Below are 23,817 nucleotides of genomic sequence, written 5' to 3' on the forward strand. Positions count from 1 at the left end.
GTAATGGCCATTTGCAGTGAGAGTATCTAATCATTGACCCTTGACATTCATAAGCATTACCACTAAAACACCCACCATCAACATTCTGAGAGTTTGAATTGACCAGTTAGACCATCCAAATTGATACCATGGAAGTAGAGAGTCCCATTTGCAAGGTTCCTTTGACACACTTCATGAGCCCCTGACCTCTAGATTCTAGAAGACCAAGGATGCATGAGAACACCATCACTTGTAGTTCCCCACCAATTCATGGATAATCCTAAATTAAGACTGCATCACCATTTTTTCACTGCTGATTGGCCACAATGCTGGAATTCCCTGCCTAATGGCACAGTTAGTACAATAATAGCACATCCACTGCTGCAACTTTAAAAGTTTGCGTGGGTTTTCCCTTAGACCAGCTGCCCTTAGTCCAGTCTGGCAAGTGTATTGGTCGGAACATGGCCGGCATGACAACCAGTGGTGCTACTGAGCCAGTCTTGATCATGGCCATTGACGTCTCCTACCCAGAGTACATTCTGTGTCCTTGCTACCCTCAGTACTTCTACCGCATGGAGAAGCACTGATTCATCAGCACTGAGGGAGCTTAGCAAGCTGTAATCAGTGGGAGGTTTCCATGCTTGTGTTTGATCTGATGCCATGCCACTTAATGGGATCCAGAGTCAGTGCAGAGCACCACAAGTGTCATTCTATCCTAACTGTATACCAATGGACCACTACCTGCCAGCAGCGCAAAGCACACCCAGTGTTGGTGGATTGAGGAGTCATGGATGTTGACTGATAGATATGACACTGTAAGCCTGACTTGTGTAGATGTTGCTTGTATCATCTAAGGGATGGCTCTTCTATTATTTGGCATAAATTACCAGATGTTAGTGGTGTGGATTTGATAAGGCTGATTGGACATTGTCGAGCTCAAATTCAATGCCTCAGTGGATGCTGGGGGGTCCCTTCTAGTTTTATTCTTCCTTTTTGATTATGGTGCATTTCAAGTGGCTTGCCAGGCCAGACCAGATGACAGTTAAGTGTTAACCACATAACTCTAGATTTGGAGCATATTTAGGTCAAACCATGAAAGGACTTCAGGCTGCCTTTCCTAAAGGTCCATTTGCGTTTCTACCATTACTGTTATTGATACAAGCCTTTTATTATTCCAAACACATTGCACTAGCTACATTTAAATTCCTCAACTGCTGTGGTAGGTTTTAAGCTCATGTATGGACCATTAATTGAGACCCCTAGATGGCAATACTTACAAACTGCAAATTTTATAGGGTTCTTTTGTGTAGTTTATTCAACTGCACTTGCTTGGGAGCCAACCAAAGCCTTGAGAGTGTCATGGGGACCTGGCAAAAATACCTTAATATTTGCATTCACCTCCCTCATGCAAATGTTCAGCCCTCCAACTGATCTCTTACTCTGAAAGGAGTCAGTGCTGGAGGGCAACACTGGCAAAACTGCCAGGATCGCAGCCCACAGAAGCTCAGATGTGTCATTCGGGTTAAAAGTAGTGGTTCAATTTATTTGTAGGAATTACATTTACACAAAGGGAATTAAGTGCAACAAATGATTGCAATGTGTTTATTGTCTTACACTTTAAATGATCTCAAAAGCAATTGGCAACATTTTTATCCTGCATCAGAACCATTTAATTGAGTATGTAATTAAAGTGCTCAGACCCATGGATCTATAACTCCAGTTACTGCGCTGATCAAACTGACAAGCACACCTGAAAATGAGCGGGAAATTGTTGGAGTGACATTGTGAGCTTTTGCTACTTCAGGGAATCTTGCTAGCAGCAGGTGTGTTTGGAAGAACCAAAAGGCTAATAGCATTGCACTACCGCTAACCTAGAGATGCATCCACTAAGTCTCTGCACCGGTAGCAGAGCCTGCCAGAATTGTTTTCGCGGTGTTGGCTTTCTGTGAGGTGGAGACAGGTTTCTGTTGAAGAACAATCAAATCTTTCTCAACAGTCTGGTAATCAGAGGATTAATTATTTTTGCTATTCAGTTGAATAGGATCAGAATAGCAGTCTCTGATGGACTGATTCACTTAACTGGCCACTTCATGAAAGGAAGCCTATTAGAGTTTCATTTGGCATGACACTCATTTGATCACTCCAACAATCACAAATATATAATCCATTCAAAACCTAAAGGTAGTAGCAAAGCAAACTTGATCTGACAGTCTCACTAACAAAGAGGGATCACCTCTCCTTCAAACAGTCGCTATCTCATGTGTCTGTTCAATTTAAAAATATGTATAATATGGAAAGTTAAAGAAAATAAATAATAGTTGAAGGACTGTTGTGCTGACACTTATGTTTCTTTGACATGCTCTCCAGTGAGAACTATTTTAAATTAACACTGTTTGGTCGAATATGCAAAGTCATATTTCTAATTAAAGTAAACTCTCAACTCTTGGTCTAGCCTGAGAGATGTAAAGTGCTACTTGAGTCAAGGGGTTGGCTCAGTATTGTTTCTTTTCTTGGTTGGTTGCCCATTTAAAAGCATTGGGATAACTTCCAAGAAGAAATGGGCTATCATAATAGCATTCATTCATCCAGGGAAAATATTACACTGTGGTTTCTCCAGGAGGTTGCATATAGCCCTGATGAAGAGTATTATGAATCCTATTCACTTGCAACAGAAACAATTTCACAACATATTAGAGTTACTTCTGTGTGTTCCATTTGGTAACACAACCTGACAGGAAGAAACAAATTGGGCTGGCAAGACTCCAGAAAAGAATATATTAAAACTCATCTATCAACTTGTTATGATGCACGATTGCTGTTCCTGCTAGCACCCACAAAATGTGCTCACTGTTGCACAGTAAGATTCAAAAAGAGTTTTTTTTATTGTAAACCCTAGACTAATGGTACACAACAGCAGACTCATTGCTAGCATTTTTGATGCAAATCCGCTACACTGCTGATCATCGAAATAAATCAAACAATGTTACTTAGAAGTACTGACGTTTTGTCCAATTCCAACTAGTGTGTCTTCGTTCATTGGAATCAATAATAATATTCCTATCTCTCTTATACTTATGATTTGTGGAGTGTGCTGGAATCTCACTCTTTGCCAATTTCTTTTTCTTTTGCCATGCATAGGTGGCCTTACGGATTCGGCCCATCAATGAAACAGAAGTGGAAGAAGGAGCCACAATCATTGCTCACAAAGTTGATGAGCAGGTCAGGTGTTTCCAAATATTTTTTACTTCAACCTGATTTGAAAGAACTTTTCAGAAGACTACAACTGGTGTCTGGATTTTGCTGTATAAGGGGTTCCAAAATTCCCTCAAAGCAGATCAATTCACATGCTTTATTCAGAATGTCAGAATAACTGTGTACAGAACTGTCACAATCTAATACATATTTATTCAAGCTTTTTCATGTCAAGTTACAGGCTATAACAGTTCAATCATGAGACAGTGTTTTCTTTCCAAAGTATGTCTTAACAAATTAGATTTCCTTGTCTTAAAACATGCACGCTGTGGCTCTTTGGAAAGAAAATGAGAAACTTGGAAAAATCGATTTTAAAAGGTATTTTAAAAACATAAAAAGAAAATTGTTGTGGCTACATTTGAAGTACATAAAGTAGTAAAGTGCATATGGGACTTCTTAAAATTCAAAGGTCAGTAAGTGGGAAGGGAGACAATACAGGAGATATTGCAGCCATTATATTAGCAAACACTTGCACTGTCCACATGCTGGTATCTCTCCTGGAGTTGAGTGGGGAAAACAAGGACATGTGAAATACTGAAAGGGCAAAAAATGATTGAATTTCAAACAATGACTAGGCCAGATTAATATAAGAAAAATACTTAGGAGAATGAGGACAACACTGGAGAGAATTTGTGGCTAAAACTAGAGAGAAAATTACAACAATATAAATAATGACTCGTGGAAACCCCTTACTTCATCTGCAATGAATAGTAGTCACATAAATCACTCAGTAAGTCACACAATGCAAAAGAACTCTGGATGCTATTAATGGTATGAAAGCAATTCTGCAATCAGTCTTCATCAAATCTCAGCACTTCTCTATTAGATTTCCCCCATGTTCAGTATGATTTATCTTCACAACAATGAGAAACATAACTTTTTGAATCTACCACTGGAGATTATTTCTAATTTTACAGGGATGAGTGCTCAGCTGTTAGCTATTTAAAAGCTGTATTGATGACGTTAACGAAGAGACCATTGAATACATTGAAATTTGTATACAATACAAACCAGGTGAAAATGCAAGTTGTGAAGCGGATACAAAAGTCCAGAGACCTAGAGAGGTCATGTGAAAGAGAAGAAATTGGGGAAATGTGAAGTCATTTATTTAGTTCATAAAAATAGAAAACAGAATATTTTTTAAAACGTCATATTTTTAAATAGTTATGTTCAAAGAATATTGAAACTTAGCATTGTGATGCTAACTTATTTATACCTTTTTAAAATTTATTTAACATCTGGATTTTGAATTTTGAGTTAATAACATATGGGTTTTCTGTGTAAAAATCATTAACATAAGTGTTTCTGTAGCAATGGTAATTTAGCTTTTAAAACAATTTGTAAGAGCTACTTTAGTAGCCTAATCGGTTTACGTTTCCATCAGGATTTTATGACCAAGCAAGATAGACAATTATACCTCAAGGTTTTTGTTTGAAATCTCTGAACCAGGGTCTTTTAATTAAGCTTAGGGGAAATGCTCATGGTAAAGAAATTTTGTTTCAATTTACTTTGAGTGAGTTAGTTCTTTAAAATCTTAATATTAACATATCATGGGATCTAAGTGTACAGGACCACTATTCCTTGAGAATGAATTATTAGGGGTCCTCAACAATTTAATTTTATCCTGTTATAAATGAAAATTTTATATACCAAAATTCACTGGACTCTGGGGTGGTTCCCGCAGATTGGAAAACAGCCAATGTGACGCCACTGTTTAAAAAAGGAAGTAGACAAAAAGCAGGTAACTATAGGCCGGTTAGCTTAACTTCGGTCGTGGGGAAAATGCTTGAATCTATCATAAAGGAAGAAACAGCAAGACATCTGTATACAAATTCTCCCAATGGAACCACCCAGCATGGGTTCATGAAGGGTAGGTCATGTTTAACTAATTTGGTGGAATTCTTTAAGGACATTACTTGCAGCGCGGGCAGCGGGGAACCTGTGGATGTGGTGTATCTGGATTTCCAGAAGGCATTTGACAAGGTGCCACACCAAAGGCTGCTACATAAGATAAAGTTGCACAGTATTATGGGTGATATATTGGCATAGATAGAGGATTGGTTGACCAGTAGAAAGCAAAGTGGAGGGGTAAATGGATGTTTTTCTGGTTGGCGGTCAGTGGCTAGTGGTGTGCTTCAAGGATCAATATTGGGACTGCAATTGTTTACAATTTACATAGATGAATTGGAATTGGGGACTAAGTGTGGTGTGTCAAAATTTGCAGATGATGCCAAGATGAGTGGTAGAACAAAGTGTGCAGAAGACACTGAAAGTCTACAGAGAGATATATATAGTCTAAGTGAGTGGGCAAAGGTCTGGCAGATGGAGTACAATGTTGATAAGTGTGAGGTCATCCATTTTGGGGGTAGGAATAACAGCAAAATGGACTATGTTTTAAATGGTAAAATATTGCAGCACGCTGCTGTGCAGAGGGACATGGGTGTCCTTATGCATGAATCACTAAAGGTATGATTGCAGGTGCCGCAGGTAATTAAAAAGGCAAATGAAATTTTGTCTGTCATTGCCAGAGGGTTGGGGTTTAAAAACAGGGATGCTATGCTGCAGCTGTATAGGTCCTGGTAAGGCCACACCTGGAGTACTGTGTGCAGTAAGGTCTCCTTACTTGAGAAGAGATATACTAGCACTGGAGGGGTACAGAGGAGATTCACTCGGTTGATTCCAGAGTTGAGAGGGTTGGATTATGAGGAGAGACTGAGTAGGCTGGGATTATACTCATTGGAGTTCAAAAGAATGAGGGAGCATCTTATAGAAATGTATAAGATTATGAAGGGAATAGATAAGGTGGAGGCAGGGAGATTGTTTCTGCTAGCAGGTGAAACTAGGATTAGGGGGCATAGCCTCAAAATAAATGGAAGCAGATGTAGGACTGCTTCTACATCTGCTTCAGGAGGAACTTCTTCACCCAAAGTGTTGTGAATCTGTGGATTTCCTGCCCAGTGAAGCATTGAATCTACCTCGCTGAATGTGTTTAGGGCAAGGCCAGATAAATTTTTGAACAGTAAAGGAATTAAGGGATATGGTGTGAGGGCAGGTAAGTGGAGCTACAGATCTTTGCTAAAACTTTAAATTCTCTTCCTCAGGCTGCCGTGTCCATAAGAGCCCTTTTAACCAAGAATCAGCTTGCAATTGGCCCCCGTGCCTGGCCTCACAAACAAACACATACTTGTTTGGTCAATGAGAGTTAACAAAGTGTGGGGCTGGATGAACGCAGCAGGCCAAGCAGGATCTTAAGAGCACAAAAGTTGACATTTCAGAAGGGTCTAGGCCCGAAACTTCAGCTTTTGTGCTCCTAAGATGCTGCTTGGCCTGCTGTGTTAATCCAGCTCCACACTTTGTTATCTCGGATTCACCAGCATCTGCAGTTCCCATTATCTCTGATACCCTTGTTTGGTCAATTATTTTTCTTTTGCCCCAGGCGGTTCCAAAGTCCGCAAGTCATTCTCAGTACACAATTCCCAGTTCACAGCTTCAAACCAACTTGAAGATTTTCCACCATGATCTTATTAAATGTCGGGGCAGGCTCAGGGAGCCGGATGGCCTACTCCAGCTCCTAGTTCTTATGTTCTGATATTCTTATGTTCTTTTACGGAGTCAGAAGGTCTATCTCCATGTCATAACAATCTTTATAAAAAATATCCCAACTCAGTAAAATTAGATCGTTGAAGACCCCTGATGGTTCCTAACCAGACTTTATGAATAATTTATTTTCAGACTCAGTAGTATCATAAACACAAGACTGAACTATTTATTAATTACACAATAACTTCAGACAATTAAAAATTAAACAGTAAGGTGAACTGTTTAATGTCTATGCTTTAAACTGGAAACATTTGTCTTTAGCCCCCATTCACACAAAAGACAGATGAACAAACAAACACAGTGAAGAAATACATACAAGAGAACAACAAAATTGACCAGATAACTTAACTGGCTTTCACAATGTGTTACACTATGCCTTCACAGGCATAGATATTGACTCCTTGGTTGCTTTTCTGGAACTGCTGATTAGGTTCACCTCCGTTCACTCAGGTATGGGTAGTAATGCTTCTAATGGAGTTTTCTACTCTTTGGGCTTCTGGAAGCTGGTGTGGGATATGGCAGAGAGCTTTCATCTTCATTCTGTGTCATCAGCAGCCAAGCTCATCTCTTCAGAAAAATAATAAAATGAATAACTTGAATTCTGGTTCTGCTGTAATGAACTGATCATCTCTTCCCACGGCCTCAATTGCTGTTCAGCAACTACCATCTATGAGAACATAGGCTCTCATCCAAACTTGTCAGAACCAATTTGCAGGTACTGACCTCATTTACAGGCAACTTCTGCTGTCTGTTTTAACACAATCCCCACAACTTCATCTACAGATGCTTACTAAATAGACAACAGCAGGAGGACACTGCGCCCTAACACACTGGCCACGTTATCCTACATCAAGAACATATCGGAACTGATAACAACACTCCTGAGACCACTGAGAATCATGATGGCCCACAAATCCACAGCCACTCCATGACAAACACTTATAAGGATTAAAGACCCCATATCACAATATGCAGAACCAACGTGGTTTATAAAATACCATGCAATGACTGCCACAAACATTACATTGGCCAGACAGGAAGGAAACTAGCCATCAAAATACATGAACATCAACTAGCAGCAAAACAGCATGACAAACTCTCCCTAATATCGGTACAGTCAGACCACGAAGGCCATCAGTTTAAGTGAGACAAGATAACCATAGTCACCTAAGCCAAACATAGACAGGCACAGGAATTCCTAGAGGCATGGTTCGCCAGCTGTAATTCAATCAACAAACATATGGAATTGGACCCCATATACAAACCCATACAGATCAAAACCGGAAATGACACTACACGCCACATCGGACCAAATGGTATAAATTCTAAACGGGGTAGAATAACACCACTTCATCTGAGGCTGCACTGATGATGTCACCTAACATGGTGACGAAACGTCTGAAAAAGAACAAGCCAGCTCAGCAATCAAATCAACAAACCTCACCCACAACCTGAGCTACAGATGTTTGCCAAAACTTTAAATACTCTTCCTGAGGCTGCCATGTCCATAAGAACCCTTTTAATCAAGGATCAGCTTGCAATTAACCCCTATGCCTGGCCTCACAAACAAGCAAATACTTTAGATTAGATCAGATTCTCTACAGTGTGGAAACAGGCCCTTCGGCCCAACAAGTCCACACCGCCCCTTGAAAAATCCCACCCAGACCCATCCCCCTATAACCCACTCACCCCTGAACACTATGGGCAATTTAGCATGGCCAATCTACCTAGCCTGCACATCTTTGGACTGTGGAGGAAACTGGAGGAAACCCACACAGACACGAGGAGAATGTGCAAACTCCACACAGATAGTTGCCCGAGGCTGGAATTGAACCCGGGTCCCTGGTGCTGTGAGGCTGCAGTGCTAACCACTGAGCCACCGTGCCGCCCCCACTTGTTTGGTCAATTATTTTTCTTTTGCCCCAGGCGGTCCTAAAGTCCACAAGTCATTCTCAGTACACAATTCCCAGTTCACAGCTTTAAACTAACCTGAAGATTTTCCACCAACTTCTCATCTGTCTACACTGGTTAATATTCACAAGATTTACCACACATTAAACAAACTGGTAACTTTAATTTACTTAATACTCAGCAGTGCAGAGTAATTTGCTGCAAGCCCAAAATTCAAAAAGACTGGCTCAAATACAAAATGACAGCAACCAAGTCATCATATAATTTTCTTTATCCTTGAAAGCCGAGCTAACCTTCTGGGATTTAGTCTACTGGTTTATACATCACCAAATGTTTTGGTGTGAGTTGTTTGAAACATATATAACTTTTTGTAGTGAATAGCAAACTTGGGTAAGAAACACAAATGGGAAACAAACTACTCAAATACAGCAGAACTTGGATGGAATGGCAAGCTTGGCAAATAAGTGGCAGATGATTTCTAATGTCGAAAAGTGCTATGGTTGTGAAAGTGTAATAAGTAGGAACTATGTAAGCTATCGGTATTACTCTACAGCCTGTGATATGCAAAAGCTGTCTTGGAACTAGGTGGACATATTCATGAAGGCATCAGGACAGTGAAGAGAGTAAAGAGGATCTTAGACTTTGTAGCTAGATAATTGAACATTGGAATTCACTCCCTAATGATATTTTGGTTCTTGTGTACAGCACATGGAGCAGTTCAAGAAGGCAACTCACTGCCATTTTCTCAAGGGCTACGGATGGGTAATGAATACTGGCCCAGACAGTGACCTCCACGACCCATGAAATGAATGAAAAAAAATACAGGGTTAATGGCAGGATTCTTGGCAGTGTGGAGGAACAGAGGGATCTTGGGGTCCACGTCCATAGATCCCTCAAAGTTGCTACCCAAGTTGACAGGGTTGTTAAGAAGGCATATGATATGTTGGCTTTCATTGCCAGGGGAATTGAGTTTAAGAGTTGTGAGGTTGTGCTGCAACTCTGTAAACCCCTGGTTAGACCACACTTGGAATATTGTGTTCAGTTGCAGTCGCCTCATTATAGGAAGGATGTGGAAGCTTTAGAGAAGGTGCAGACGAGATTTACCAGGATGCTGCCTGGAATGGAGGGCAGGGCTTATGAGGAAAAGTTGAGGGAGCTCGGGCTTTTATCATTGGACCAAAGAAGGATGAGAGGTGACTTGATACAGGTGTACAAGATGATGACAGGCGTAGATAGAGTGGATAGTCAGAGACTTTTTCTAGGGCAGAAGTGACTATTACGAGGGACATAATTTTAAGGTGATTGGAGGAAGGTATGGTGAGATGTCAGAGGTAGGTTCTTAACACAGAGAGTAGTGGGCACATGGAATGCACTGCCAGCGGTGGTAGTGGAGTCAGATACATTAGAGACATTTAAGTGACTCTTGGATAGGTACATGGATGATAGTATAATGTAGGGAATGCAGGGTAGTTTGAACTTAGTAGGATACTAGGTCGGCATAACATCGTGGACTGAGGGCCTGTACTGTGCTGTTGTGTTCTATGTTCCAACAACTATAATTGCTTCCCAAGACTTTGTTTGTGTACCAAATGCTTGTTTGAACTCAATTAGACTACCATGTATTGTCACAAAAAGCTAGTATAAATTTTCCCCTCCTCTCCCTTGTTCAGCAGAATTTTAGGGTTGAAAAGTGTGGCATTTCGCGCTGGTGGAGAGGGCAAGGAAGTGAAGCTGACAAGGGAAGAGTGGGTGGCTGTAAGTGAATGTGGAGCCTGTGAGTTAAAATTGAGAAACTTGACTTGTCCCTTGATAGGTGGTGCATTGCTAATCAGGGGGAATGTCACGTCGGCACTTAGAGAGGACATACTGGAGGACTCATCTACTGAGGCAGTACGGGTAGAGCTTAAAAATACAATGGGTGCAATCACACTGATGAGATTACAATATAGGTCCCTCAATAGCCGTTAAGACATTGAGGAACAACTATGTAGGAAGATTATGGAAAGATGCAATAATAACAGCATTGTCGTAGTGGGTAACTTTAACATCCCCAATTTTGTCTGGGACTCCCTTACAGCAAGAGGCTTAGACACGGCAGAATTTGTTAAGTGCATCCAGGAGGGTTCCTTGAGACAGTGTGTGGATAGTCCAACCTGAGGACGGGCCATACTAGACTCTAAGTTGGCTAATTAGCTTGGCCAGGTGACTGACCTTTCAGTGGGACAGCATTTTAGAAACAGTGATCACAACTCCTTAAATTTTAAGATATCAATGAATAAGGCTGAGTCAGGATCTTTGCGGGAAGGTATTAAATTGAGGGAGGGCAAGTTACGCCAGTATTAGGCAGGATCCAGGGAATGGCAACTGGCAGAAGCTGTTATTCGTCAAGTCCGTATTTGATATGTAGGAATTGTTTAAAGACCAGCTGATGAGAATTCAGGACCAGCGTGTTCCTATGAGGAGGAAGGACAAGGATGGCAAGATAAGGGACTCTTGGATAATAAGGGAGGTTGAGAATTTAGTCAAAAGGGAAAGGGAAACGTATATAATGTTTAGGAAGCTTAAATCGGATAGGGCCTGTGAGGAGTGGAGAGAGAACAGAAAAGAACTCAAGCAGAAAATTAGAACAAGAAGGGGCCATGAAATGACCTTGGCAAATAGGGTTAAAGAGAATCACAAGGCATTCTATATATACATTAAAAACAAGAGAATAACTATCGAGAAGAAGGACCACACAGGGATAAAGGAGAGAACTTGTGCTTGGAGACAGAGTGTGTGGGTGAGATCCTAAATGTGTACATTACACCAGTATTCACCTAGGAGAAGGATATGGAGGATAGTGTGATTTGTGTGGAGCGTGCTAGTATTCTTGGGTGTTTTGAGATCAAGAAAGAAGTGATCTTGGGTCTCTTGAAGAGCATTAAGTTGGATAAGTCTCAAGGCCCAATGGTATCCAACCCAGGTTGTTGAGAGAGGCAAGGAAGGAGATTGCTGGGGCCTTGACTAAGATCTTTGTATCCTCGCTAGCCACTGGAGAGGTCCCGGAGGACCGGTGAGTAGCTAATGTTGTTCCTGTCTTCAAGAAGAGAAATAGGGGTAATCCAGGAAACTATCAACCTGTGATCTCACATCTGTGGTTGGGAAGCTATTGAAGAACTATTCAATATAGAATTTACGTGCATTTGGAAAAGTATGACCTAATTAGGGGCGGTCAGCATGGCTTTGAGTGGGCCAGATCCTGTCTTACTAACTTGATTGAACTTTTCGAGGAGGAGACAAAGGTGATCAATGAGAGTAGAGCAGTGGATGTTGTTTACATAGATTTTAGTGAGGCTTTTGACTAGGTTCCTCTGGGTGGGCTCATCGAGAAGATTACGATGCATGGGATCCACGCTGATTTGGCTGCATAGATTCAGAATTGGCTAGCCCGTAGAATGCAGAGGGTAGAGGTCGAAGGGCATTTTTCAGGCTGGTGGTCTTTGACTGGTGGTGTTCTGCAGGGATCCATACTGGGACCTCTGCTGTTTGTGATATAAATGTCTTGGATGAAAATGTAAATGGGTGGGTTAGTAAGTTTGCAAATAATACAAAGAGTAGTGGAGTCGTGGATAGTGTAGAAGGTTATCAGAGAATACAATAGGATATAGATCGGTTGTAGAAATGGGCAGAGAAATGGTATATGAAGATTAATACAGTTAAATGTGAGGTGCTGCACTTTGGGAGATCAAATGTTAAGGAAAAGTAAACAGTTAATGGCAGAACCCTGAACAGCATTGATGTGCAGAGGGATCTTGGGGTTCAAGTCCATAGCTCCCTGAAAGTGGCCACACAAGCACATAGGGTCATAAAGAAGGTGTCTAGCATGCTTGCCTTTATTGGTTGAGGAATTGAGTACAAGAGTCAGGATGTCATGTTGCAGCTTTGTAAGCCTTTGGTTACACCACACCTGGAATATTGCATTTAATTCTGGTCGGCACATTACAAGAAGGCTGTGGAGACTTTGGAGATGCTGCAGGAGGTTTACTAGGATGCTGCCTGGATAAGGAGAGGCTAGAAAAAAACTCAAGTGGCAGAGGTTGAGGGGAGATTTGATAAAAGTATAAAATTTTGATATGCATAGATAGGGTCGATGGTTAGAAAGTTCAAAGGAGATGTGGGCGGCCAGTTTTCTTACACAGAGAATGGTAGGTGTCTGGAAAGCACTGCCAGGAGTGGAGGCTAAAACAATAGGGGCATTTAAAGCACTTTTAGACAAACATGCGAACATGCAAGGAATGGAGGGATATGGACGAAGGGCAAGCAGAAGGGATTAGGTTAATTTGCTGTCATGTTCAGCACAACATTGCGGGCTGAACAACTCTTTCTGTTCAGTACTGTTCTATTTTCTAATGAGAACAAAAATAATGAAAAATTAGCTCGGGTTTTAGCGGTTGTAAAGGTGTGTTTGTAAATTTTGTGTAATAAATCAATAGTTTTTTTTGGCTTAATAGAGTTCTGTTTTATTGTGAAAACAACATTTGCAAGATGGAGTGATTCTGTCTCAGCGACAGAAATGCGTTTAAACTAAAACAAAACAAAATATGATTTATCAAGCCAGATTTCAACCTGGGATCAGACTTGTTCAATAACAACATAATCAGGGATCATAACAGCATGCAGGTAAAGCAACCAAATAGAAAGGCAAGTTGCATGGTTACAAGGCACCATTTTAAAACTTGCAGGTGATATTAAACTGGAAACTGTTGTGGACACGAAAATAGTGAGACCTCAAGAAGTCATAAAGAGACTGATTGATTGGATAACACATGGCAGGTGAAATTCAGTGTCGAAAAGTTTGAGGTGATATTGCAATGAAGTGGGGAACAAGAAACAAAAAATCTAGGAGTGTTGGTGCACAAGACTTTGAAGATGTCAGTGCAGATTAAAAAAAGCAAATTGGGAAAATACTGCAGTTTAGAGATATCGAATACAGAAGCCAGGACATTACGTTAAACTTAAAATGACCAGCATTTTTTCATAGATTTAGGGATCACTTGCTAGGCCAGCATTTATTGGCCATCCCTAAGTGTCCAAAGGGTAGTTAAGAGTCAGCCACATTGCTGCTGGTCTGGAGTCACATGTCGGCCAGACCAGCTAAGGACAGCAGTTTCTTTCCCTAAAGGACATTAGTGAACCAGATCTTTTTTTCCAGAATCAACAACTGCTTTATGGCCATTGCTAGGCTTTTAATTCCAGATTTTCATTGAATTTAAATTTCACCATCTGCCTTGGGCGGACTAGAAGCACGTCTCCAGAACATTTTTTGGATGTCTGGATTAATAGTTTAGCAATAATACTACATGGCCATCTCCTTCTCGTCTGGCGCATTGTGTCCAATTCTCTACATCACGCTTTAGAAAGAACAATTAAGGCCTTGAGAGAGGTTGCAGAAGATGTTTTTAGACTGTTGTATTTTGTCATTGAAACCAGTAACTTACATAAACCAGAGAAGCTGAAATTATTCTCCAAAGTGCAGAGAAAGCTATGGTTTAATAGAATGCTTTAAACTCATGAAGGATTTAAAAGGATGCAGAATAACTGATTCCAAAGGCCAAAAGTTAAATAAACAGAGGGCATGGCTTGAAGATGATTTGGAAAAACCTGGAGGTGATGTGTGGGAGAACCTTGCGTTGAGTGGTGAGAATGCGGAATGCACTAGTGATAAGGGTAGGATACATTTCAATGGAGCCTTTGAAAAGAAATTAGATAAGTACTTAATGGAGAAACAATACGCAGGGGAATGTGTGGGAAGTGGAAATAACTGAATTACTCTTTAAAAACGATTGGTACAGTCTCTGAATGGCCTCCTGTTTAGGTCTTGTCTACGATTTGATGTGTTTAAATTGCCTACCATCATACTGACATTCCTATTGGAAGATAATACTTTTAGAACATTCACAGTGAAGGCTCTAGCATGAACTCCCTGTAGTAGCAGCCACTCTAGGTTTGATGTTGGCTAAAATTAAACTCTTGTTGCATTCACTCAACTTCATAATCCTTTTACATAAGACTATAAATCCCCTGATCAAAAAGTTTTACTAATCATTATACAAATCAGTTGCAGGAAGTGAATTACCAAATCATGTCTAGTTTAGAAGATCAACTCATACACATGAATCTTAGAGGTCTCAGGTCAGATTTTAATTCATAACCCATCCACTTACATAAAATTGATCCTGAGTCTGTGCTTGTTTCCTGAACTGGAAGAAAGTTTAAATTAATTTTGTTGCTGAGAGTAGACCTCCTTCCAGTTTTGCTTTTAGATTTTGGTGCCAGGGGAGATGGGAATGTAATTTGTGCCGTGGAATCTCCAGATAATACTTTGAGATGAAGGAAATTAGTCCATAAGAATCACCAGAATCAACTCACTTCCCTTGCTCACTTCACTCACTCTATTGTAGCACAATGTGTTTGAATACTGACTGTCTACACTGATCAATCATTTAGCAGATGTACATGTATAGTGTTCAGTCCCATTTTTAACCGTTGCTTTGTTCCCTTTCTGCGCTGTGGGAGGATGTTTTGAATTTTGAATTTCTAAGCAGTGCTGTGTGATTCAGTACAAAGTATACTACTGTGCTGGTTTTAAGATGCAGTACGTGAAGATGTAGTAGACTGCATGACAGAACTAGAGATTTATTTCAGCAATGTTAGAATCACTAATGGCCCAGTACATGTTTTGTTGCTATTTATCATGGCTGTCATATGAAAACACCTGAGCACAGAGCCACAAGTGGGATTAGACTGACGCACTCCTAAAATGGCAGTGGTGAAATAAATCTCTCAAAGCTCTAATGGCAAAAATCCGTCATCTATGGGTTATAATTGTGTTTACTGATTGGAACATATTACACAAAGGAACACTCCCAGCAAGAAATGCCTGCTGGTTGCAGGGCCAGCAATGTTTTAATCAAATTGTTGGTAAAGGAGTAAGAGATTAGCAATTTTTTTTCCCTTTGTATGCCCTTTCTGGTGTTATTATTTTTCATGGTAAATGAATGCCTTCCCATCCTACGCATATGCTGGCTATAGGTGCAGGAGTAACAGGCGGCACCGATTCTACAATCAAACAGCCATTAAGTGCAATAAATACCGAAAATGCTGAGCAGCTTCGATGGAGAGAGAAACAGAATGATGTTTAATTAGAGTCAAAAAGTCATTGAGATGTACAGCATAGAAACAGACCCTTCGGTTGAACTCATCCATGCCAACCAGATATTCTAAATTCATCTAGCCCTGTTTGCCAGCATTTGGCCCATATCCCTCTAAACACTTCCTCCCAAGTACCCATCCAGATACCTTTTAAATGTTGTAATTATACCATCCTGCACCACTTCCTCTGGTAGTTCATTCCATACATGCACCAATCTCTGTGTGAAAATTTTGCCCCTTTGGCCACTTTTAAATCTTTCCCCTCTCACCTTAAACCTATGGCCTGTAGATTTTGATTCCCCTACCCTGGGGAAAGACCTTGACTATTCACCCTGCCCATACTCCTCATCAATTTATAATAGGAAATCATAAGGTCATCCATCAGCCTTCAATTCTCCAAGGAAAATTATAAAGAATTTCCATCAGAATTGGTAAAAGTTAAAGAAAGATCTGTACAGGTTGAAGACATGAAATGTGGAATGACAAAAGAGTTAATCTTATAGAGCTAAGGGGAATGATAATGGGGCACAATAGAAAGAAAATATCTGCCTGGAATCAGTGTATTCCTGCCTGAAAGCAAAGTATGAGAAAACGCAAAAACGTGCAAAGAAATGGATACAAAAATGGGAGACAGAGTCTGTGGTTTAAAATTGTTGAACTAATTATTGGGTTTGGAAAGTTGTGATGTGCCTGATTGAAAGAAAAGGTGCTATTCCTTAAGCTGCTTTGGTCAGGGGTGGGGACACAGAGTAGGTGTAAAGTCGGGAGCAATGTCCAATCACACGTAGAAGGTATGAGAGAACAGTCCAGTAGGTGGAGATGACATGGGCATGATAAGGCAAATGGGAGACTGAGAAAGACAAATTGTGCGTATTTCAATGCAAGAGCTTGTTTCGTAAGGCAGATGAAATTAGAGCCTTAATTAGCCTCTGGGAAAATGATATTGCTGCAATCACTGGGATATAGTTAAGTGAAGGACAGGATTGGCAGTTCAGCATTCTAGGGTATAGAAATTTCAGGCATGATAATGGGGATGCAAGAGAGATGGGGCATTGCATTATTGATAATGGAAACCATCACTGCAGTAATGAAGAGGGATGTCCTAGAAGAGTCTTCAAAGAGTCCATCTGTGTAGAGCTTAGAAACGAAAAAGGGGTGATTCGTCAACCTTCCTGCTCCTCTGATGCTGCTTGGCCTACTGTGTTCATCTAGCTCTATACCTTGTTATCTCTGATTATCTTGCTGGGTTTATGCTACAGGCCTCCCAAAAGTCAGAAAGATACAGAAGAGCAGATATGTAAACAAATAACAGAAAAGTATGAGAGAAAGAGGGTTATAGTTATAATATTAACTGGGATCTTAACTTGGTGTGAAATGATTAGACAGGATAGATTTATTTGTCATGCATCTAAGAAAACTTTAAGCCAGTTCAAATGGTTGAAATTTCAGTGGGTGAGCATTTGGGAGATAGTGACCATAACTCTGCAGGTTTCAAAGTCATTATGGAATGAGATAGGGATAGTGTAGAAGTTTCTAAACAGAGGAAAGGCTGATTTCAATATTATCAGTCAACATATGGCAAACTTAAACTGGGACCAGTTACTTTCAGCTAGGTCTACATTTAGAAAGTGAGAGTCTTTTGAAAGTAGTGTAGTGAGAATTAAGGCAAGGGCAGCAAGTACAGGGAATCCTGGATGTCAATGGGTATTGAGATCTTGACAAAATAAAATAAGGAAGCATATGTCAGGTACAACAAATTAAAAACAGGGAAGACCCTTCAAAAGTGTAGTGAGTGAGGAGGTTGCTGGAAAGGGAAGTGAGGAGGGGAAAGAAGGCCATGAAATATCTTTGGCAGACAGGATCAAAGAAATTCCCAAAGCTTTTTATAAATATACTAAGAGTAAGGGGATTACCGGGGAAAGAGTGGGACCAACTAGAGACCAAAGAGATAACCAATGGAGATGAATGAGGGGTATAGACAGGGTGGATAGCAAAAAGCTTTTTCCCAGAGTGGGGGATTCAATTACTAGGGGTCATGAGTTCAAAGTGAGAGGAGGAAAGTTTAAGGGAGATATGTGTGGAAAGTTCTTTACACAGAGGGTGGTTGGCGCCTGGAATGCGTTGCCAGCGGAGGTGGTAGACACAGACATGTTAACGTCTTTTAAGATATATTTGGACAGGTACATGGATGGGCAGGGAGCAAATGGACACAGACCGTTAGAAAATAGATGACAGGTTAGACAGAGGATCTTGATGGGCGCAGGCTTGGAGGGCCAAAGGGCCTGTTCCTATGCTGTACATTTCTTTGTTTCTTTGTTTTTGAATGAGGTCTTAAATGAATAATTCTCATCTGTATTCACAGAGGAGAAAGGCATTGTATCTGATATCAGATAGGATGGTGAGGTTTTGGAAAAAGTAAGGAGGAGATGTTTTAATGGGCATTCAAGTGCAAAAGTCCCCATGACTTGTTGAGATGTATCCCAGGGTGCTATGGCGGGCAAGGTGGAGGGTGCTGAGACCCTGGTGGAGATATTTAATACTTTGCTGGCTACAGGTGATGAGCCAGATGACTAGAGGTTAGTTAATGTGGTTTCTTTGTTCAAGAGGGCTGCAGGGACAGGAGAGGTACTTACAGACCAGTTAGCCTAATTTCTGTAGCAGAGAAATTATTGGAAAAAACTTCTGAAGGACAGATTTATCAATTATTGGAATGAGAGGGATTGATCAGGCATATTCAGCATGGATTTGTTACAGGGAGTTTGCAGATACAATTTAATTGACTATTTTGAAAAGCTGACTAGATATATTGATGAGAGTAGTGTAGTTGATGTGGTTTACATGGACTTCATGATGTGGATGTGAGTTTGCTCGCTGAGCTGGAAGGTTAGTTTTCAGACGTTTCGTCACCATTCTAGGTAACATCATCAGCGAGTCTCCGATGAAGTGCTGGTGTTATGTCCCGCTTTCTATTTATCTGGTTAGGTTTCCTTGGGTTGGTGATGTCATTACATAATGACATCACCAACCCAAGGAAACCTAACCAGATAAATAGAAAGTGGGACATAACACCAGCACTTCATCGGGGGCTCACTGATGATGTTACCTAGAATGGTGACGAAACGTCTGAAAACTAACCTTCCAGCTCAGCAAGCAAACTCACATTCAGAAACTCAACCTGAGCTACAAATCTTCTCAAAACTCGTGGCTACTGGTGTTGGACTGATGTGGAGAGTCAGAAGTCACATGACACCAGGTTACAGTCCAATGGGTTTATTTAAAATTGCAAGCTTTCATAGCCCTGCTCCTTCATCAGGTTTTCAGTAAGGCCTTTGACCAGGTCCCACATGGAAGGCTGGTCCATAGCCTAAGAACCACCAGGATCCAAGGCAAGTTGGAAAATTAGATCCAAAAGGAGGCAAAGGTGCAGGGGATTTATAATTGGAAGCCTGTGGCCAGCAGTATACCACAGGCATTGGTGTTGGGACCCTTGCTGTTTTGTTATGTACATGACTGACTTAGATGTAAATGTAAAAGGAATAATTATTAAATTGGGTATTGTTGATAGCGAGGAGGATGGTCTCAGGCTCCAGTCTAATATTGATCAGCCAGATGGAATTTAAGCTTGCCTTCATTAGTCAGCATGTAGAATAAAGGAGCAAGAAGTCTTGTTCCAAGTTTAGGAAACATTGGTTAGGACACCGATGGAATATTATGTGCAGTCCTGGTCGCCACACTATCAAAAGTATGTAATTACATTGGGCAGGGTACAGAGGAGATTCACCAGGATGTTGCCTGAGTTGAAAACTCTCAGTCATGAGGAGAGACTGGATAGGTCAGGCTTGTTTTCTTTGGAGCAGTGGAGGCTCGGTGGGGTCTAATAGTGGTATACAAAAATATGAGTGGCATAGACAAAGTAGATTGTGAGAACCCCTTCCCCATGGCAGATGTGTCTAACATTAGAGAGCTTAAGTTTAAGGTGAGGAGCAAGTGATTTGGAGGAGATTGAGAAAAACATCTTTACCCAAAGGGCAGTAGATATATGGAATGTACTGTCTGAGGGGCTGGTGGAGGCAGGTAGTCTCTCAACAATTAAGAAGCATCTGGATGAGTTCTTAAAATGCCGGGGCATAGTAAGCTATGGATCAAGTGCAGGTATGTAGAATTAGTGTAGTTTGCTGTTTGTTGGAAGCTTAGATGTGGTACGCTGATGCTGTGTGCCTCTATTGCCTAATGTTGAAGTTCATTGGAAGAGTGCAGTAGACCAACAACAGAGTTGTCAGCAAGAGAATAAAATGACAATTTTAGTAATAATCAAAATGATGGGCCACAGTGAGCTCAGGGTCATGCTTGCAAAATGAACTGAGATTTTGCAAAGTGATATCAAATGCGAGTTTGGTTCTCCCCATGTAGATGATACCATGGGAAGACAGTGGAAGAATGGTATGATCACAGGACTAGTAATCCAGAACCCCAGGCGCATGTTCTAAGAACAGAGGTTTGAATCCCAGTGTGGCACATGGTGAAATTCAAATTCAGTAGAAACTGTGGAAGGAATAAAGCTAGTGGAATGGTGCCACTGTTAATTGCCATTAATGAAATATGGTTAGTCCTTTAGGGAAGGAAATTTGCCATCTGTACCTGATCAGGCCTACATGTGACTCCAGACACACAGCAATGTGATTAACTCTTACCTGCACTCTGGGGAAATTAGGTCTGGGAAATAAATTTTGACCTAGCCAGCAATGCCCTTACCCCATGAATTAATTTTAAAAAAACATATTTTGAACAAAAAACTAAATGAAAGAAGTGGATGCAAATCACTGCTTCATCTTGAAGTCTGAGACTTTGGGCATTGAGATGAGAGGGCATGAAAAACTGAACTGTACTGGGACTAATGTTCGAGTAAACTGGCTAATTAGGAAAATAGACAGGACTTTGAACTAAACAGTGGCGGTGAGGTATCAAGCTTGTGTAGATGTAAGAATCTGTGATTACAAGAGCTGGTCGGAAGGTAGGAATCCCGTACTGGGTAACTCCCCTCCTGATTCTCCAAAGCCTGTTCACCATCTACAAAGTACAAGTCTGGAGCGTGATGGAATACTCCCCACTTGCCCCGACAACACTGCTATCTAGGACAAAGCAGCTGTTGATATTTCACTACATGCACAAACGTTCAGGCCCTGCACCACTCATGCCCAATAGCGGCAGGGTACACCATCTGCCAGGTGCACAGCAGATATTCTTAGAGGCTTCTTAGACAGCATCTCCTGAACCCATGACCACTATCATCTAGAGGGAGAACAGCACCACTCTACTAGGGAGTAAAATTTTATTTTTAGTGTGAGGTAAGATATTTGAATGATGCCATATTCTACCCTGAGGTGACTCACTCAAAAATAACTATGATTTGTTTATTTGATATGTTTTTAAATACTTTTATACTCTTCAAGGTAGAAATTTTAATGTTGGGGAATGAAATTTAAAGCCATTCCACTTCAGTCAGCTATTCAGCATCAAACGCTTCTGAGTTGGTTATAGCTGTGTGAAATACAGGACAAAGATCTCTTAACTCGGCACCAACAAAATTCTTCAAAATAGCACTCCACATTACACATGTAGTATAATTTCTATTTCCATGACTGTTTTCTTGGAGCCTGTCCTCAGTTGATGACTATATTCAAAAATTGGTCGGCTTTTTGTGGGCAGTAAGAAATATAGAAATAAGTTGTAAAAGTGGAGTTGATATAGAAACGTATTCATGACCTATTTGAATGGTAAGATGTGCTTGAGATTCCAAATGATCGGCTCCTGCTTCTTTCTAGTTCCTATGTTCTCAAATTAAAGTGGCTACATTATGTTGATTTCTTTGGCCTATTTTTTAATCTTTCCACACTTTATCTTGCCCTATTTGCAAGAAAAACAATTTTTTAAACGATGACAGTATCACAAGGTTGGCTACTAAGAGAACACAATTCTCATTTCAAATATAAGGCGAATGACAGCTTCAAATCGCAGAAAAATCAGTGAGATTATTTAATTTCCAAAAGTACATATTAAATGTACACTGTTTGTTTAAATTCTGTTTAAATCATTTGCAAATGTAATTGCTAAATGAGGCTTCAGAGTTGCATTAGAGTTAAATCATGATTATGAAGTCTGCATCCATAATCAACAAGCTGACTTAGTCAAGCATCAGTGACCTGCGTGATATGCTTCGTAAGCTTGTATGGCTGATCGAATCCAAATGAACTTGGCCTCAACTCCATAGCTTTTTGTACTGTTGTGCTACTGTAAGCTGAGATAGGGCAACAGCTGGGATTGCCACCTGTGTTTATCATCCAATTTTCACATTGACCGCTCAGGTCTTGTTGACTCAGACATTATTCGAACATTGCAATCAAACATAAGCCTTAAAGGGACCCTCAATACTATTGGTAATGAGTTTAAAAATCTCTGGCTCCTAAATGAAGTGTATCAAAATCAGTGATTCACACTAACATCAGTTTTCACTGGCTATTGTCCACTTGTCACAATTGCTAATAAAAATCCCAAGAGGTAGTGCATGGCAAATTGGACCTGGGCATGCGTGAACATTATGTATTTATATAGTCATAAGGTGTTACCTCCCCATGAATAAATTACACATGATGGGGAGATAGGTGCATATATTTGTCAGGGCAGAGGCCTGAAATTGGCCAATTTGTCATTGTTATGTTAAATCTATTTAGTTTTTTTATTAGCTATCAGAGCTAATAACCTGGATAGGAAATTCTTAAGGTAAATAGGAAAGAGAATAATTGCATATACTGAAGTAAACAGAGTACCACATGAATATTAGGGGATATGGACCAAGGCTGTCCATAGAGTCCGGTAGGTCTCCAAGTGGAAAATGACGTGTTGTTCCTCCAGCTTGCGGATAATTTTTTCTTCATAATTTGGTAATGGCACAGAAGGCAGTTGTTGTTTGCCTGTTACTTGCATTATCTTACCCACTGATCATCTTGTAGTGAGACAGAGTAAGGCGATTAGTTCAGTATCCTGGTCTGATTGTCTGACTCAAGCAGGAGAAGATCCTTTTCTGTTCATTATGTCTTAGCTGGCTCAGATCCAATGAAGAATTAATCTGAAAATGTACCCAGTTTTGCATCTACTGCAGCTTGAAATCCGTTCAGTTTTGGAACAGTGTGACAATATTTCACAAGACCTGGCCATAGGTTCCACTTGTGAAAAATGTGAAGGCTGCATTTTAAACTGGTCCGAAGTTCTTTTGAATAAAATGTGATAAAGTTTAATTTTAACAATGCTAAAATGTAACAAGATGTGTTCAAGTCCATTTAAGCTAAGTGTGATTTCCAAGGCACTCATTTGAGATTGTGCATGGTGCTCTGGTTGTCCAGCTGGAGTGGGAGCAAGTAAAGTTAAACATGCAATGACATTCATAAAGAAATATTTGACATGTCTAAATTTCAGTTTTTTAGCACCTTTTAGTTCACGTTTATTTTTATGAGTTTTTTCAACATGCTTTTTTAATTTGTTAGAATATGGAAAGCTTATTTTCAATTTAAAAGAGCTGAATGTCTTTCGTTATCTCTTAGGATAAAAGCATCAATGGCAACGTTTGTTTGTAATTGCCCTGAGAAGGTGGTGGTGAGATTTCACCTTGATTTGCTAGTTTGTGTGGTGAAAGTGCTTTCACAATGCCATTAGGTAGGGTCTTGCTGCATTTTGAAACAGTGAGGATAAAAGAATAATGATTCTATTTCTAAGCCTGGATCATTGGTGTCTTGGAGGAGAATTGGAAATGCTGGTGTTCGGGTGCTCTGCTGCACCTAGCCTTTCACCTGAGGAGGTTGCATGTTAGAAACATTCTGCTAAAGATGCTGC

At 40.4% G+C, this 23,817-nt stretch overlaps 1 protein-coding gene across 4 annotated transcripts in view; it reads left to right on the forward strand.

The window, feature by feature from the left end:
• kif19 (kinesin family member 19) overlaps positions 1 to 23,817 on the forward strand; it is a 202,381-nt gene that overhangs the window by 5,576 nt on the left and 172,988 nt on the right. For all 4 annotated transcript variants that reach the window (XM_048555506.2, XM_059653705.1, XM_048555507.2 and 1 more), the window contains exon 2: positions 3,118 to 3,198. In XM_048555506.2, the coding sequence (XP_048411463.1) occupies positions 3,118 to 3,198 (81 nt within the window). The remainder of the gene's footprint in view (positions 1 to 3,117; positions 3,199 to 23,817) is intronic.

Source organism: Stegostoma tigrinum, chromosome 22 (assembly GCF_030684315.1).
Source record: "Stegostoma tigrinum isolate sSteTig4 chromosome 22, sSteTig4.hap1, whole genome shotgun sequence".
Lineage (NCBI taxonomy): Eukaryota > Metazoa > Chordata > Chondrichthyes > Orectolobiformes > Stegostomatidae > Stegostoma > Stegostoma tigrinum.